Below are 16,340 nucleotides of genomic sequence, written 5' to 3'. Positions count from 1 at the left end.
ATCACTAGATAGAAATTATTTATATCTGCTGCACATTCAGTATGACCTTTCCTTGGTTAGTTATAAACAGTCCATGCTGTAATTGTATATATCTGAAATTAGAGGGTGGGGTGGGTTTTCCTCCAAATTCCGTAACCTTCCACTTGTTTAAATTAAATCATTTTTGCAATTTGCTTAACCATAAGCTAGCTTAAATAAATCTTTCTTAAACACTTCACAATCATTTTTGGTTTTCATCATCCTGAATAGTTTGCTATTATCTGCAGAATTGGCCAGATTACTCCTAAATTAAAACAATCAATGAACACGTTTAAAAGACCAGTTCCAATATAGAATATTGAGGGTCTCTATTTCTTTCTTTTTGTTGTTTATTTCCCCTTTGTTTTAGACTTTAGCAATTCATAATGAGACAGTTCTTCTTACGCCACAAATACTAACTTTACTGAAGAACCTTTAATAGGAAACTTTATTAAGGCTCTTAAAGTACAAATTCAAGAGGCCCATTTCTATACTTAAAATAATTGCACAAATCAAGCACCCAATGTATTTTATAAACATCTAAAATAATTTATTTCCAATTGTTATATTAAAAACTACAGTTGGAAAATTGTGTTGTAGCAGTGCTATTTTTGGGCTAATTAGTCTCATTCAGAAGTTTTAAGGAAAGATAAACATGCAGCTGGGAATATAATGCAGTTGAGGTTTATGGATTTCATTTCAAGCTTTGCAAATCACTGGCAATTCTATAACAGTAGATGCAACACATGTTTAAAAACCTCCAAAAGAAGCAAAAAAGAAAAGCTAGTTTGGTTACCGTGGTGAAGGTGCTGGCCTAAGAAACTATGAAGCTGTGAATTCTAGTCCCTCCTTAGCCACAAAAGCTGAGTGACTTTGGACTAGTCATTCTTTCTCAGCCCAACTTACCTCACAGGACTGTTGTAGGGAAGAAAGAGATTTAGAGATTTAGAGATTTATTAATATTTGTAGGCCGCCCTTTTCCCTGAGGGGACTCAGGGCGGCTCACATAAAATAGGGGAAGGGGAGATACAGACATTAAGATAAGACATATAATAAAATAATAAACAACATACATTCATCATTTGGGAGGGGAATTATCCTTGTCCCCAGGCCTGACGGGCGAGCCAGTTCTTCAAGGCTGTGCGGAAGGCCTGGACGGTGGCGAGGGTGCGAATCTCTACGGGGAGCTCGTTCCAAAGGGTCGGGGCTACTACTGAGAAGGCCCTCCTCCTTGTAGTTGCCAGCCGACACTGGCTGGCCGATGGTATACGGAGGAGGCCTAATCTATGTGATCTTATTGGTCGCAGGGATGTAATTGGCAGAAGGCGGTCTCTCAAGTATCCAGATCCACTGCCATGTAGGGCTTTATGGGTGACTAATAGCACCTTGAAGCGCATCCGGAGATCGACAGGTAGCCAGCGCAGCTCGCGGAGGATAGGTGTTATGCGGGTGAACCGAGGTGCACCCACAATCACTCGCGCGGCCGCATTCTGTACTAGCTGAAGTCGCCGGATGCTCTTCAAGGGCAGCCCCATGTAGAGCACGTTGCAGTATTCCAGCCTAGAGGTCACAAGGGCCCGGGTGACTGTTGTGAGAGCCTCCCGATTCAGGTAGGGTCGCAACTGGCGCACCAGGCGAACCTGGGCGAAAGATGCAACACAACACAACACAATACAAAGAGAGAATGAGATAACTGGATGTGATCTATGGCATGGAAGTGGAATAGTGAGGGTGGAGGACCAAAAGGTAAAAGAGAGGATAGACAGTTTTATTATTGCCATGATATAGGAAGAAATAGATTTATTAAATTCATCTCACTATCCAGAGTGATTCTGGGTGGTTTAGAATATCCAATGGTGAGAAGCTGAGAACTGGCTACCCAGATGGAGACTAGAAGCCAGAGTCAAGACTTGTCCTGGCCTCCAGTCCTCAGGCAATATCCCTAAAGTCATGCCTTCATATTCTTAATGGTCCTGGGCTGTTACTGAATGGCAAAATGTTATGGAATTAGGCGATGATTTAATTGTGGATAAGGCAACTAACCTGGCATGTAAAACTGAGGCCTGGGTGGGTCTGAAAAAAAGGTTTCACTTCTTGGAGATATGCCTACCTGGGTTTTAGATTTCACACAAGCCATAAGCCCAAAGCAGAGGGATGGGGAGGCCCTTTTCATTTATAGGAACAATGATTTTCAGAGGCTGTGAGTTTCCGACAACTGGATATGAGAGTATCTGGTTTAAGAGGAGCTCTAGGAAGCAGTTGGGCTTCTTCCTGCTATACTGTACTTCCTTTTATTCATTATGGCATTCCTTCCTGAGCTGCTAAATTCCATCACCCAGATTGGCAGATGTATCTTTTAGTTTTGAGGAGATTTCAACTTGCCCCAGATGGTATGGGAGAATTCATGACACCCATGGTAATTGTAAGCCAAACCCAAGTTCCTGAGAATTGCATGTACACTAGAGGTCACACATCGGACGTGCAAAATGATCTAATGGGAAGATATCATCATCTTTACTCATCCAATTTTGACGTTCCGGGTTTGCGGGAGACACATGAGAGGGGATGAAGTGGGTGAAGGGAGGAAGACTGTCCTGTGAATAAATACTTGGATTTCCATCTGCCTTATTGCATTCTTATTATTATTGTTATTATTATTGACTGTATTTGCTGTCTATCTCACCATGGAGCTACTCTAGGCAGAAACTGGGTTCCAAATATTATTTTACATCAAGAAGATTGTTCTTGTTATAATCTAATAAAGACAGAAAAAGTCCAGCCCCTGTGGATGCCACAATCCACACAATCCATAGTCCAGTATCAGTTTGCAAATCCAATACACAAACTGGATCAAAAGATTATGTTCAATAGTGCACATGCATTTCCCCCTAGATTGTCTTTCCAGTGTCTATAAAAATACAGCATCAAAATTAAGTATGTAAATCAAGTCATAATAATATAATCACTTTTGCTAATACCTCTGCTGCTATAAATAAGGAAGATGTGGCTAAACCAGTAGCATTTTCCTTCTATTTTGAATAGCAACAAGGTCAAAGATGGATCATCTTCCTCAAAATAAGTACAGCAGGCTTCTACAGTCACTAGAATTTCTTCAAGAAAGTCTAGAATCATTCCTCCTCAAGATGTTCATCATTTATTTGTTATCTCTAATATTTATTAAAACCAATCAATAAGTCAATTTTCATTCAAAATAATTTCTATAATACTTAACTATTAGAGGTGGGTTGCTCCCGGTTTGTCCCGGATTGGGTGAACCAGTAGTAGTGGTGGCGGGAGGCTCCGCCCAACCTCCAGGACACTTATGTGCATGCGCAGAAGCATCATGCACACACATGAACACAAGTGGAAGAGCGCCCAAACTGGTAATAAATAAATTGCCAATCTACCACTGTTAACTATTGATAATATTGTACTGTTCAAGAGAACACAATTTCGCATTAACAATTTTGCTTTAAATGTGTCTGCTCCTGCATTTTCTATTATCTCGCATTCATTTAGTCCTGTTCCCAGCATCACTTGGAAGAGATCTGATGGTATACCATTAGCCAGAAAAATCAGCACATCAAAAGGAATCCTTGAGATCCCAGATTTTCAGCAGGAAGATGAAGGTTTTTATGAATGTATTGCAAGAAATGTACAAGGAAGCAATATTGCACGAGGCCAATTGTTTACACATGGTGAGCAAACCAATTTGGTTAAAAGCATGATGCTAGTTATGTTTGGGGGAAAATATTTAAATATTTATTTCACACAGGATATTATCAAGAGTGAAAGGCTTCAGCTCAGGGGTGAAATCAATTTACCTTTGCTACCAGTTTGCAAAGGTGAGCGTGCATACACAGTGTGTTAAAAATAGGACCTGATGACACCTAGGCAGGTAGGTGGAGCCAGCTACAAGCACACCTGCAAAGGTAAGTAGAACAGGGGGGGGAATCCGCTGTTCCACGCCATTTAGATTAGCTAGAGAGCAGGAAATCTGACAATTCTAGCTAATATAAATCACTTGTCACAGCTGATCGTTGGAAATACTGGTTTGCCTTAACCAGTAGCATTTTTTTTTACTGCCAGTTCAAGTGAACTGGTATCATTTTTACTACTGGGAACCAGTCCAAACCAGTAACATTTCACCCATATTTCAACTCATTAAAATGATTGGAAAATTGAAACTTAAAATCCATTTTAGACTGTCTATCTTTGAAGATTAGGAAAAAAAGGGTTAATATAAAAAGGTAACAATCACTTTAAAGAACTCAGATATTTGACTATTTGAATCTACTTCCGTGGACAAATATAATGTATAATGTCTAGATTCTCATTTCTCTCTAACTCATATTTTGTTTAATAATGACTTACTGAAACAATAGATGAATTCATGCAACACACTAAACCAAAAGGAAAATATGTTTTGATCGTCATAATGTTTGAAAACTTGCAATATTTCAGTGGTCAGTATTTCAGATTAGAATGATTAGATCAAAGCCTGAATGATGGATGTATCAGATGCAGTAGATTGAGAAAAGGACAGAAATCTTATCAGAGTCACAGAAAGAAAAATCTATTTTTATGTTCAAATTGTGGAGTTGCATATACAAATAACCTCCTTATACATTTAGCTGGTTTTGTGTGTGTGTGTGTGTGTGTGTGTATTGTGTGTATGTTAAAGTCAATTTATGTTTATGATTGATTACACTTCCAAAACCATAGGATAACTTACACTAAAACAGTTACAATATTTTTTTATTGTTACAGCTGTTCCAGAATGGAACCAAAACATTGAGAATACACAACTTTCTCTTTATGAAACTTTAGTTTGGGAATGTAAAGCAACTGGCAAACCAAAACCTTCTTATAATTGGTTTAAAAATGGTAAACCACTTCCATCAGAGGTAAGATTTGAATTAGATTTGGATTCATTTGAAAATCAGTATTTGATTTTAGATACTTTTATCTTATAAGTCATAACTACAGCTATAGCGCTAAATAAGATGCATCACCAACTATTTGTTTGTTCAAATAAATATGTTAATTCTACCAAAAGCTCAGCCCTTATTTTAGTGCTCTTAAAAAATTCCCTTGCTACAATAAGTTAAGAGATCCTGGTTTCTTTTGAGTGGTTCATATCCTGAACTTGTTTTGTTAACGTGCTAATTGCTTTAGTCTTGTGCATATTTATTCACTAAACTGGTTTTTTTTAAGCTCAAAAGAAAGATTGGGAGGTTGAATTTCACATGATAAGAAATAACAGAATTAAATATACTGATATGTCAATATGTGTGAGAGAAGGGGATTTATTCTAAGGATGTTGTAAGCTTGGAAGTAGAATAAAGCACTGAGAAGATATTTAGTAAATAGCCTATTTTCTAACACTAAAAACTACTGAAGAGATGTTAATTGATTTTTCTATAGTAGCCATGCAACCAGAGGGTGAATTCCCATCAAAATGATAAGCTAAGCAAAATTGGAATGGGTCAGTTCTAAGGGGATAATTCTATAAAGGATATCCAGAGTGCCAGCTAAATTATTTTTAAAAGGGCCTTGATGATACTATTATCTTCACAAAGAATATGACAACTGAATGCAATTGACTTTGTTTAAAATAATTATCCATTTACTTGTAAGGCATGGACCCAGAATTAGGGACCATATAATGATCATTAAGAGAACTTGGACATGAAATCTAGATTTATTCACTGAATGGAAAAGGATGGGTGTACATTATTTATTTATCAATTTTTTACAGCTGGTCATCTCACAAGAAAAATGATTCTGGGTGGCATATGACACATGTATAAAACAATTAAATATAACAATATAAGAAGCAAACAAAATAGGAGAGAATCATATTAACCACCACAAGGGAGCCAACACAAAATCGTCCTGGTTCTCTAGGACCCCCCCAGTGTGATTACATAGTCAGGTTTTAGAAATTTATGGAATATTGAGAGAGATGGAGCTACTCTCACTTTTGGGAGAAGATTTCATAATGTGGGAACCACAACAGAAGGTCCACCTTCTGGGAAATGTCAAATGCAATCCCCTGCAGATGGGATCCACTGTGTGCCTGCTCTGCAAGAGTTGATGGATAGATAGGTGTAATTGGAAGTGGTCCCTCCAATTAAAGGTCAAAAACAATACCAGGCAAATTAGCAAGCAATGCTAATTAAACGTCAAAAACAATACCAGGCAAATTAGCAAGCAATGTAATTCATGGAGGAAAGGTGTAGTGTTTAGGGGCACACAAGAAGATGGAAAATTTAAAATGCTTCCTTCCCATTCAAACAGAGACCACTTTTAACATGTATTTTATTCAATCATTCAATCATTTATATGGTTGCCCATCTTACAGACAAACTCTGGGCAGTTAACAACAATCCACAAAATTTATACCATAAATGTTATGTCAACAACAATGTGGGCATTGTTTGCTTATGTATGTTCTTATTTGCATGGCTTTTTATTTTTGTAGGAAAGAATTCAAATTGAAAATGGCACTCTTACTATAAGTGTGCTGAACATGTCAGATTCTGGTCTCTATCAGTGTGTTGCAGAAAACAAATATGATTCCATTTATTCCAATGCTGAGCTAAGAGTCATGGGTAAGTTTAAGGCTGAAAAGGATAAAAAGGACAACAGAGATTTAAACAAGTAACATTTCTTAAAAGTTGATTAGAAAGACAGTCTTAAAGAAGTTAATGCATGCATGTTGTAATGAAAAAAGAAGGTATTATGCAGTGCTCAGGGGTGGGTTCCGGCAGCCAGTACTGCTGGTTTGCCTGTGGATGCACAGCATGCACATGTACTTAATGTGCGCTGCATGTGCATGCGCAGTACAATAAAAATTGTTCTGTGCATGCTCAGAAGACAAAAACAAGATGGGGCGCCTATGGCACTGCCAGCAGAACCAGTTCGGGGGCGTGGCAAGTCTGGTTCGCTGCCAGTTCCAGTGACCCAGCCACCAAGCCACTACCGGCTTGGCCAAACCGGTCCGAACTGGTAGGAACCCATAGGTGGTAGTGCTCTATTCAAAAATAACAATAACTGAATTTAGTGGGTCTTGCTACCAGTTAACGTGTGTAAGATTGCAGCCCCATTCATTTCTAAGAAATGTCAAAGTATGTTTTAGAGCACATATGCTTTGAGGATCCAGGACTGTAACTTAACTGGGTATTTTGTGAGGAAAACATACCCTATATGCTGTAAATTAGAGGAGTATACATGCTCATCCAAATTATTGATTTAATGTTGTTAATGTGGTTTGGTTTAGGTTGGTTTATTAGATTTATATTTATATAATATGGATACTTTTCATATATTTTATGTTCCTTTTATTAAATCATGGAGAACCCCTAAAGGCCACCCCCAACACTTTTGATGAGATCATATATGACTGGAGGCTTCAGGTTTTGTTCCACATCCCAAAATCCTTTTGACTGATTGATTGATTACTTATTTATAGCTTCAGCTCCTGATTTTTCTAAATATCCCATGAAAAAAACATCAGTCGTCCATGAGGGAGGTGAAGTAACTATTGGATGCAAACCCAATGCCTCTCCCAAGGCTGTTATTAATTGGGAAAAAGGCACTAAACCTCTACAGCAAGGTAAAAGGTATGCCTATATATAGGTATGCCTCTATATTTTACTTTTTATGTGAATAGTATTGCACACTTTTCATGTCAAATCTTAACAGGGCCCAAATATAAAGATACTGTTCCTGACGTGATATTTTAAAACTCTTTTGTCTTTAAACAGAGAATCTACTGCACGTATCTGATCATAAATTGCTTTTTAGGTTCTACTGAAAATTCAAACGTAGGGCCATTGTTGTTTATAATCAAACCATCCTGAATTGTACTTAGGGTCATGGAACTCATTCGGCAACCATGGGAAACAAAAAGAAGGAGGTTTTGGAAGATTCAAAACAGGCCTCATAGCATCATAATGGGTCAATTATGCTTAGTGTCTTCAGGGGCTTAATAAAAAAGGCAGCGTCTCTTGCTCTTTACATCAGTCTATGTTTCTCTCGCACCGCCTGTTCCTCTAAGCCCGTAATGACAAAACTATGGCACATGTGGATGGCACATGTGGATGGCATGTGGAGCCTTCTCTGCAGGCATGTGAGCCCTCACCCCAGCTCAGCTTCACTGCGCATGCGCACACACCACCAGCTGATTTTGGCGTCTCTGCCATGCACGCATGAGGGGTGGGGTGCCTGCAGGAGACATGCATGCATACACGGGGGTGGGGTGGGTCGCACATGCATGCATGGTGTGTGTGTGTGTGTGTGTGTTGCGTGTGCATTGCATTATGGGTATGGGCATGCGCACAAACGTTCGGCACACAAGGACAAAAAGATGAGTCATCACTGCTCTAAACAAAGGAGAGCTTTATTTGTTGTTTATCTGCCTGTTCTGTACTTGGGAAAAATTTCACTTTGTTCTCCACATGCCACTTTATTTGTTCAGTCTGGACTGAAAGGCTCACCAAGGATATCAAGGTGACAAATATTCTGAAGGTATTTATGACTAATCCAAGATCATGGATCTAAATTAAATCCAGTGGAATTTAAATCAATAGAAATAAAAGGTGCCTCTAATTGCAGCCTTAGCGTGCATTTAACTAATTCACCAATAGTACCCATTTGCTTCACACTCCCCAGGAACAAATGCTAATTCCACACTTGCTTCATAATGGTATAATTATTACATTCAATTACTTCACTTCAGTGAGAGCTGTAAAACAGAAGAATGAGGAGAGGGCCCATGAATAATTTGAGTGCAGAAGTCCCAAATAAGGAAGAATAAATTTTAAGTGCAGGGCTAGGATACTGAATAGATGTTTAACTGACACATATTGTTCCTGTTTAAACCATCTGTGTGAAGCAAAGTATTTTGCTGTGTTTTTGTTGTTGTTTTGTTTTGCTTTTCCACCAACCTTGGGTATTAGGCATACCATTTTGAGGAGACAAGAAAATGATGCCAATCACTGCTATATATTGAGCTGCAAAGTATTCAATCCTGTTCTGGTGGAAATAGGGGATTGATATGGTGGCTAAGTGACTAAGATGCTGAGCTTGTCGTACAGAAAAGTCGGCAGTTTGGCAGTTCGAATTCCTAGTGCCACATAACAGAGTGAGCTCCCATTACTTCTCCCAGCTTCTGCCAACCTAACAGTTCGAAAGCATGTAAAAATGCAAGTAGAAAAATAGGGACCACCTTTGGTGGGAAGGTAACAGTGTTGCGTGCGCCTTTGGCATTTAGTCATGCCGGCCACATGACAACGGATACATCTTTGGACAGTGCTGGCTCTTTGGCTTTGAAACGGAGATGAGCACCACCCCCTATATTCAGGAACGACTAGCACATATGTGCAAGAGGAACCTTTACCTTTTTACTTTAAATTTAAAATAAACATTCAGCTTGGGTTCTTTAAGAAATACCCATCTCATTTATTAACCTAAGAAGATGCCTGATTGACAGGCCCACCAAGCTGGGATTTAGTATCATGAAAAAGGTGAGAGAATAAACAAATGCTGATGCATAACAACAAATGATTAATTGGCCTTGGAGAAAATGAAACCTGAATGTAAAATGTATTGATGTAAAACTCATGAGAAAACAGAGCTGAATTTTGAGTCCTCTGTGGATAGTGCTATCCAGTGCTTTTTTGCCATTGTATTTTATACTGTTGCAGTACAAAATCTGAATATGAAATATTGATGACTGTAAAGTTAAAATTGCAAATGTGATCACAATAACAGAAAGGCTTAGTATATTTTGTAGACTTTATAAACTAAAAGATGTTTATAGAATCAAAGGTTGTTGAATACATGATAAACATTTAATGTCCTCATTTCCATTTTGTTGGCTTTTCCCTTTTTTTAAAAAAAAATTATAGCTTGAAAACTGGGATTTTTTAAAAAGTACAATTGTTTTTATTAATTCATTTTTAAACAGTCATACATAAAATAAAAATGAACAATTTGCCAAATACAACAATAAAAATAAAAGTACCATAGAAGTAAACACATCTAAGAATCTATAATTACAACTATATTCCAAGTTTGCCTGATTGTAAGTCATTAAAGGGAGAAACTAACGTTTTAGCCTTCACCAAGAATTTTCTCCAAAGGGAGAGATAAAGTGACATTTTCTGAGTAGTAGAAAGTATAGTATCCTCAAGCAATGCTAAACCACATGTCAATGAATTCCAATATGTTCCTTGTAGAACTACAGTATTTTTCCATCTTCTGGGGATTATTCTTTTTGCTGTTGTTAGAGCATGGTTGATCTGTTCCACATCACTTTCTTCCATTACAGAATACATTATGCTTTTAGTTTTGAGATAGAAGAAATGGTGAAAAAATATGGGTGAATATAAAACTGGATTTTCTATAGTGCTAGTTTTTCTGCATTCATAGGTACTTTAAAAAACATTGAACCCATTTTAAAATCCATGCATACATTTTTGAACTGATATTTTTAAAATGTTAAGTTAAATTTACTTTATTATGGAAACATCCTTTCTAATATTGACATTTCTTTGTTCACTCTTTCTCTTTTGATCCTTTTAGTCTAGTAGCACATATATTTGTAGCAGCTCCTATAGCTAGATCTCCTTACTCTATTCTCAGCAGAAAATTCTTTTCCAATTCTAGATTTTTCAAGAATTGATTGACTTTAGGCTTATGATCATGGCCATTTGTGTTACATAACACAAGATTCAAGGACAAGACAAAATTAATGCAAACCAGTATCTTTTGTTGATGACATGCTGATATTAACTAATACAGTATAACTTTCTAGTAGACCAATGGGATTGATTTTTCATCTAAATATAATTAATCTCTGCAGCTGTATTTCTAATTAAAGACTGAAATGACAGAAATCAAAGCCATAGATTTCCCTTCATGCTTCAAGTCATCACATATTGCATCATGCACTGAGATATATGCAAAATTTTAGACTATTCAGCAGAATCATTTTCTGTTTCTAACTGCTTCTCTGGCCATCTGAAAATTAACACTATGTTGTACTAGTAGGCACTATGCTGTAGTTCTATACTTCTCAAGATTGTAAACACAATTTAAAATTATGGTTTACCCAGTAAGCAAAAGAGCAACTGTAGGTACAAATTAATGTAAACAACACAATGTGAATTAATGATTGGAACTATTGTTCCAAATTATTATTCCTTGGTTAGCTTTGCATCCCATCTTTCCTTAAGGAGCTCAGGATGACATACATAGCACAACTCCGGGAAACACCCAACTCCAGGAGCAGAGGTGGGTTTCAAAAATTGTTCGAACCTACTCTGTGGGTGTGGCCTCCATTGTGGGAGTGGCTTGCTATCCATGTGACTGGATGGGAGTGGCTTGCCGCCCATGAGACTGGATATGAAGATGCCAACGACACTTGTCAGAACCACCTTAAATTACCTCACACACAGCACTGGCATGCATAAGAATATGATGTAAACTTGTTTTTTAAAAGGCATCTTTGGTTTGTGTTAAAACAACTTCAACACACAAAATGTTCTGATTGCACCGCAAATGCAGTAGTCATCCTTATCTTTCACAGAGGCACTGAGCTTTATAAATATGAGCATGATAGCATAGAATAATCATATCCAAGGACCAGTGGTGGGTTTCAAATTTTTTTGGAACCTCTTCTGTAGATGTGGCCTGCTTTCTGGGTCCACTAGTGGAACCTCTTCTAATTGGTTCGGTAGATTTGATGAACCGGTTCTACCGAATAGGTGCGAACTGGTAGGAACCCACCTCTGTCCAGGAGGCAAGCTATTTATTGCTCTCACTTCCAGAAAAAATTTCCCTCAGGTGCCTTGGAGAATACGTAAATCTCCTCTTCTCTGTGACAGCCCCTCAAGTGCTAGAAGACAGTCATCACACACTCTCTAATCCTTCTCTTCAACAGGCTAAATCAGGGGTGTCAAACTCGTGTCATCACTGCACCATCATGTGACATATTGGGACTTTCCCCCCCTTTCTTAAACCGGGTATGGGCGTGGCCAATGCATGGTGCATACGACCCACAGGCTGGGAGTTTAACAGCCCTGGGCTAGACATACCTAGCTCCCTCAACCATTCATCATATGATTTAGCCCTCAGATCCTTTATCAACTTTGATACTGAAACACTTTCTAGGATCTCAGCATTTTTTGTATTGTGACAACAAGAACTGTGTACAGTATTAGAAGTGTGGCCTCACTAGTGCATTATAAAGCAACATTATCACTTTTTGTGACATTGATATTATTTCTATGTCCAGAACTGCATTGGTTTTGGGGGCTGCTGCAGCACATTGCTGGCTCATGTTCAAGTGATGGTCCACTAGGACATCTAGATCTCTCTCACAGTTACTACCATTGAGCCAGATACTGCCTATTTTGTATCTATGCATTTGAGTTTTCCTGTCTAAATGCAGTATCTTACTTTTTCACCACTGAAATGCATCTTGTTGGATAAAGTCCAATACTCAAGTCAATCAAGATTCTTCTGAATCTTCAATGTGAACTAGATAACTAGAAATTTATAGAATAGTCTAAGAGTAATTTCTTGGTAATTTCTTACCAAGCTTCTCTGTCAAGGTTCCAACTACCGAACACAAGCAAATCAAACTCTGAGTCCGGAATCTTTCTCAAATGACTTATTTATTGGGTATATTATATCGGCACGGTCAAATGTAAAACCATCTCTAAATCTTTCCCATAGTTTCAGTATGATTAAAATAGGAAATAACTCCATCCACAATTGTCACAGGTCCCATTCACCAATTAGGTTAATTGCCAGGTCCTCCAGATACTTCTCCCTGATTTTATCCATCACCTGTGGAAGTGACCTTGGTTCTCACAAAAGCTCTGTGTTGTGTCTAGCAGTGCATTCCATCCTCCTCCTACCCTCCCCACACTGTGTGGCAACTGAGGAACAGGAAAATGGCCCCTGCTAGATTTGCTTCTAAGTCAACATTCTCTTTATACACTCCCAGCACTTCTTACATATAAAGTTGCTCCATTACAGATAATAACATTCTTAATCCAACAAGAGAGTTTTCTATTTATTTTTCTTCTGTTATATATTCTGAGCCAAGGTGGCGCAGTGGTTAAATGCAGCACTGCAGGCTACTGCTAGATCAGCAGGTCAGCGGTTCAAATCTCACCGGCTCAGGGTTGACTCAGCCTTCCATCCTTCCGAGGTGGGTAAAATGAGGACCCAGATTGTTGGGGGCAATATGCTGACTCTCTGTAAACCGCTTAGAGAGGCCTGAAAGGCCTATGAAGCGGTATATAAGTCTACTGCTATTGCTATTGCTATATTCTGTTATATGTATATCTACTATAGCAGGACAATCCCCAAACCCCTGGGCCATGGCCAACTACCAGGCCATGAGCTGTTTAAAACTGGACTGCCTGAAGCAGTGGGCAAGCACATGCACACATCACCCTTGTGCAACCAGTGTGCAACCACATGCAAGTGTGCTCCATTTGTGTGAATGGCATTCAAGCATGCCCACCACTCACACAAATGGAACTACACCAGTGGTGGGATTCAAAAAAATTTGCTACCAGGTCTGTGGGCTTGGCTTGGTTGGCATGGCATGGCTTGGTAGACATTACTTGGTGGGCATGGGAGGGAAGGATACTGTAAAATCTCCATTCCCACCCCACTCCAGGGGAAGGTTATTGCAAAATCCCCATTTTCTCCTGATCAGCTGGGACTCAGGAGGCAGAGCATCGATGGGGGCGGGGCCAGTCAGAGGTGATATTTACCGGTTCTCCGAACTACTCAAAATTTCTGCTACCAGTTCTCCAGAACTGGTCAGAACCTGCTGAATGCCACCTCTGAACTGCACACAAGTGCACACTTGACTGCCACTTGTGCAGATACATCCCCTCCTATCCCCTGCCAATCCATAAAGCGGGAAAGATTGAGGAACTCTTTACTGTAGGACATATATAGATATGAACAAAAAGTAAAGATGGATTAGGAATAATTTATCATAGACCGAAGGTCATAAACATTCATTTAAATTATGTATAAAGCATTAATTACTACAGTAATTACTGCATAAAATTTAGGCTCATAAGAGACTACTTTAATTCATTATCTACTCTAAGCACGGACAACTAATAGTAGAATTGCAAATGATAAAAACATTATGCTTATCTGAAATTTTTCCAGATATCTGAAATTAGTTACACTTCTTCTCATGAACAACAAAACACATAAGTCATCTCAAATGCAAATAAAGTAGACGAGGGGGCGCAGTGGTTAGGGTGCAGTACTGCAGCCACTTCAGCTGACTGTTATCTGCAGTTCAGCGGTTCTAATCTTACTGGCACAAGGTTGACTCAGCTTTCCATCCTTCCGAGGTGGGTGAAATGAGGACCCAGACTGTGGGGGTGATATGCTGACTCTGTAAACCGCTTAGAGAGGGCTGAAAGCCCTATGAAGCGGTAGATAAGTCTAACTTCTATTGCTATTGCTATTAAGGGGTACCAGGGACGTGCAGTCACTAGAGGCAAGGGAGGTGGGGCCTCACCAGTCTCCTCAGGGAAAGGAAAGAATTTTAAATGATTTTTTAAAAATAATTAAAGCCAGGGTAGTTGCTACCAGATTTCAAGTCACAGTGGCTTGGTGTCTGCTCTCAGTATTAACTAGGAGGAGGCCAGAGAACTCGGGGCCTCCTTTGCATAAGGAATGTTTCGCCTTTTAAAAGTTAAGAAAGAGTTAAAAAGCAAAAAATTCCATATGCAAAAGAGGCACTGATTCTCCCGCTTACATTGAGCACGCTTACGTTGGGCGGACAAGAGGAGAGTTGAGAGAGTTTCCACAGCTGGAAAAGGTATGTGGATCGGACGGAGGGAGGGGGGGATTCAAATTTATTGTAATTAAATATGTAATTTTTTTATTGTGGAGTGTATGTGTGTATGTGTGTGTGTGTGTGTTTCTTTCTTCACAGCGGTCCGGTGGAGTCGGAGGAGGCAGGGGGGCGAGGCGGCGGAGCACAGAGGCAGCAGGGACGTTGTCCCCACTGTGTCCCAACAGGCTAGGCGTCTCGCATTTATGTCCGCCATAAACACGAGACGCCTGGCCTGTTGGACACAGTGGTGGCGGGGGGAGGAATGGGCTGGGTGGGCGGGGAGGACGAGCGGGGAGGAGGAGGAGGAGGAGAAGGAGAAGAGCGGTGAGTCCAGGCAGGGAGCAGGTCAGGCCGGGGGGGGGCTGGCTGGCTGCAGGCCGGGGCAGCAGGCGGGTGATGGCAACGGGGCACTTTGCATCGCGGGAACCGCCAAGCGCCTTTGCTGCAGACCCGGGTGCTTGGCGGCTCCCGTGATGCAAATCCCCCCCCCCCACCGAGGCCGACTGCTGCCCCACTGAGCTGCTTCGCCAAAGTCTGGGAAGGAACTCTGCTGGAGCTGGCGAGTCTTTGAAGAGATGTCCAGCTGAGCCTCATAAGGGATTAAACCTCACCGCACGTCACTGAGGGGTACTGAATGTAAATTAATGAGAAAAAAAATGAATTTCAACAGCTGTAGAACCAAGTTGCAGCATAACAAAATTGACCAAAATGAAGGGGGTCTGAATACTTTCTGAATGCATCCTATATGTAAATCTATTGGTCACCATTTTCTCATTTTACCCAGCTACAAAGCTTTCATTTTATCTCAGCCCATCTACTCATGCTTATTCAAGACTTCGCGCAAAACAGCAATTAACAACCACACAGAAGTTTTAATTTCCTTATATTATTTCCACCATCAGTTGATGAACTTCCGTTTGATTTACTATTAGAAGTCAAGTTGAGAAATGGAGGGGGGCGGGGGAACAGCAGCTAAACCTATGTATGTTATTCTAGAGCTGCATAACTGAAACTAATCCCAGATTTATTTAATTTAGTACATTTACCATTCTATTAAAATCATCTTTGAATTTAAACATATAATAATATATTTGGTTGAGTCTGTAGCAGGATAGAAGGAAGAAGGAGAAGAAAGAAAGAAAGGAAAAAGAAAGGAAAGAAAAGAAAGAAAGAAAGAAAGAAAGAAAGAAAAGAAAGAAGAAAGAAAGAAAGAAAGAAGAAAGGGAAGGAGGGAGGGAGGGAGGGAAGATGGAAGGAAGGAAGGAATTATGATTGGTTTGCTTCCAGATACCTTTGGCCCATTTTCTGAGCCTCTTCTGAGTTTAACCTCAGTTCAATGGGAGAAATTAACACCAGTCTTTTCACTGTCTTTCCTTAAACACACACACACACACACAAATACACACACCTGTTGTGATGTGAT

General features: G+C 39.6%; 1 protein-coding gene across 1 annotated transcript in view; it reads left to right on the top strand.

Annotated features, from left to right (window-relative positions):
• LOC116524010 (contactin-6-like) overlaps positions 1 to 16,340 on the top strand; it is a 141,185-nt gene that overhangs the window by 74,867 nt on the left and 49,978 nt on the right. The window contains exons 7-10 of the mRNA XM_032239107.1: positions 3,538 to 3,716; positions 4,789 to 4,925; positions 6,506 to 6,635; positions 7,496 to 7,646. Coding sequence (XP_032094998.1) covers positions 3,538 to 3,716; positions 4,789 to 4,925; positions 6,506 to 6,635; positions 7,496 to 7,646 — 597 coding nt within the window. The remainder of the gene's footprint in view (positions 1 to 3,537; positions 3,717 to 4,788; positions 4,926 to 6,505; positions 6,636 to 7,495; positions 7,647 to 16,340) is intronic.

Source organism: Thamnophis elegans, chromosome 2 (assembly GCF_009769535.1).
Source record: "Thamnophis elegans isolate rThaEle1 chromosome 2, rThaEle1.pri, whole genome shotgun sequence".
NCBI lineage: Eukaryota > Metazoa > Chordata > Lepidosauria > Squamata > Colubridae > Thamnophis > Thamnophis elegans.
This window is presented reverse-complemented; position numbering and strand designations above follow the sequence as displayed.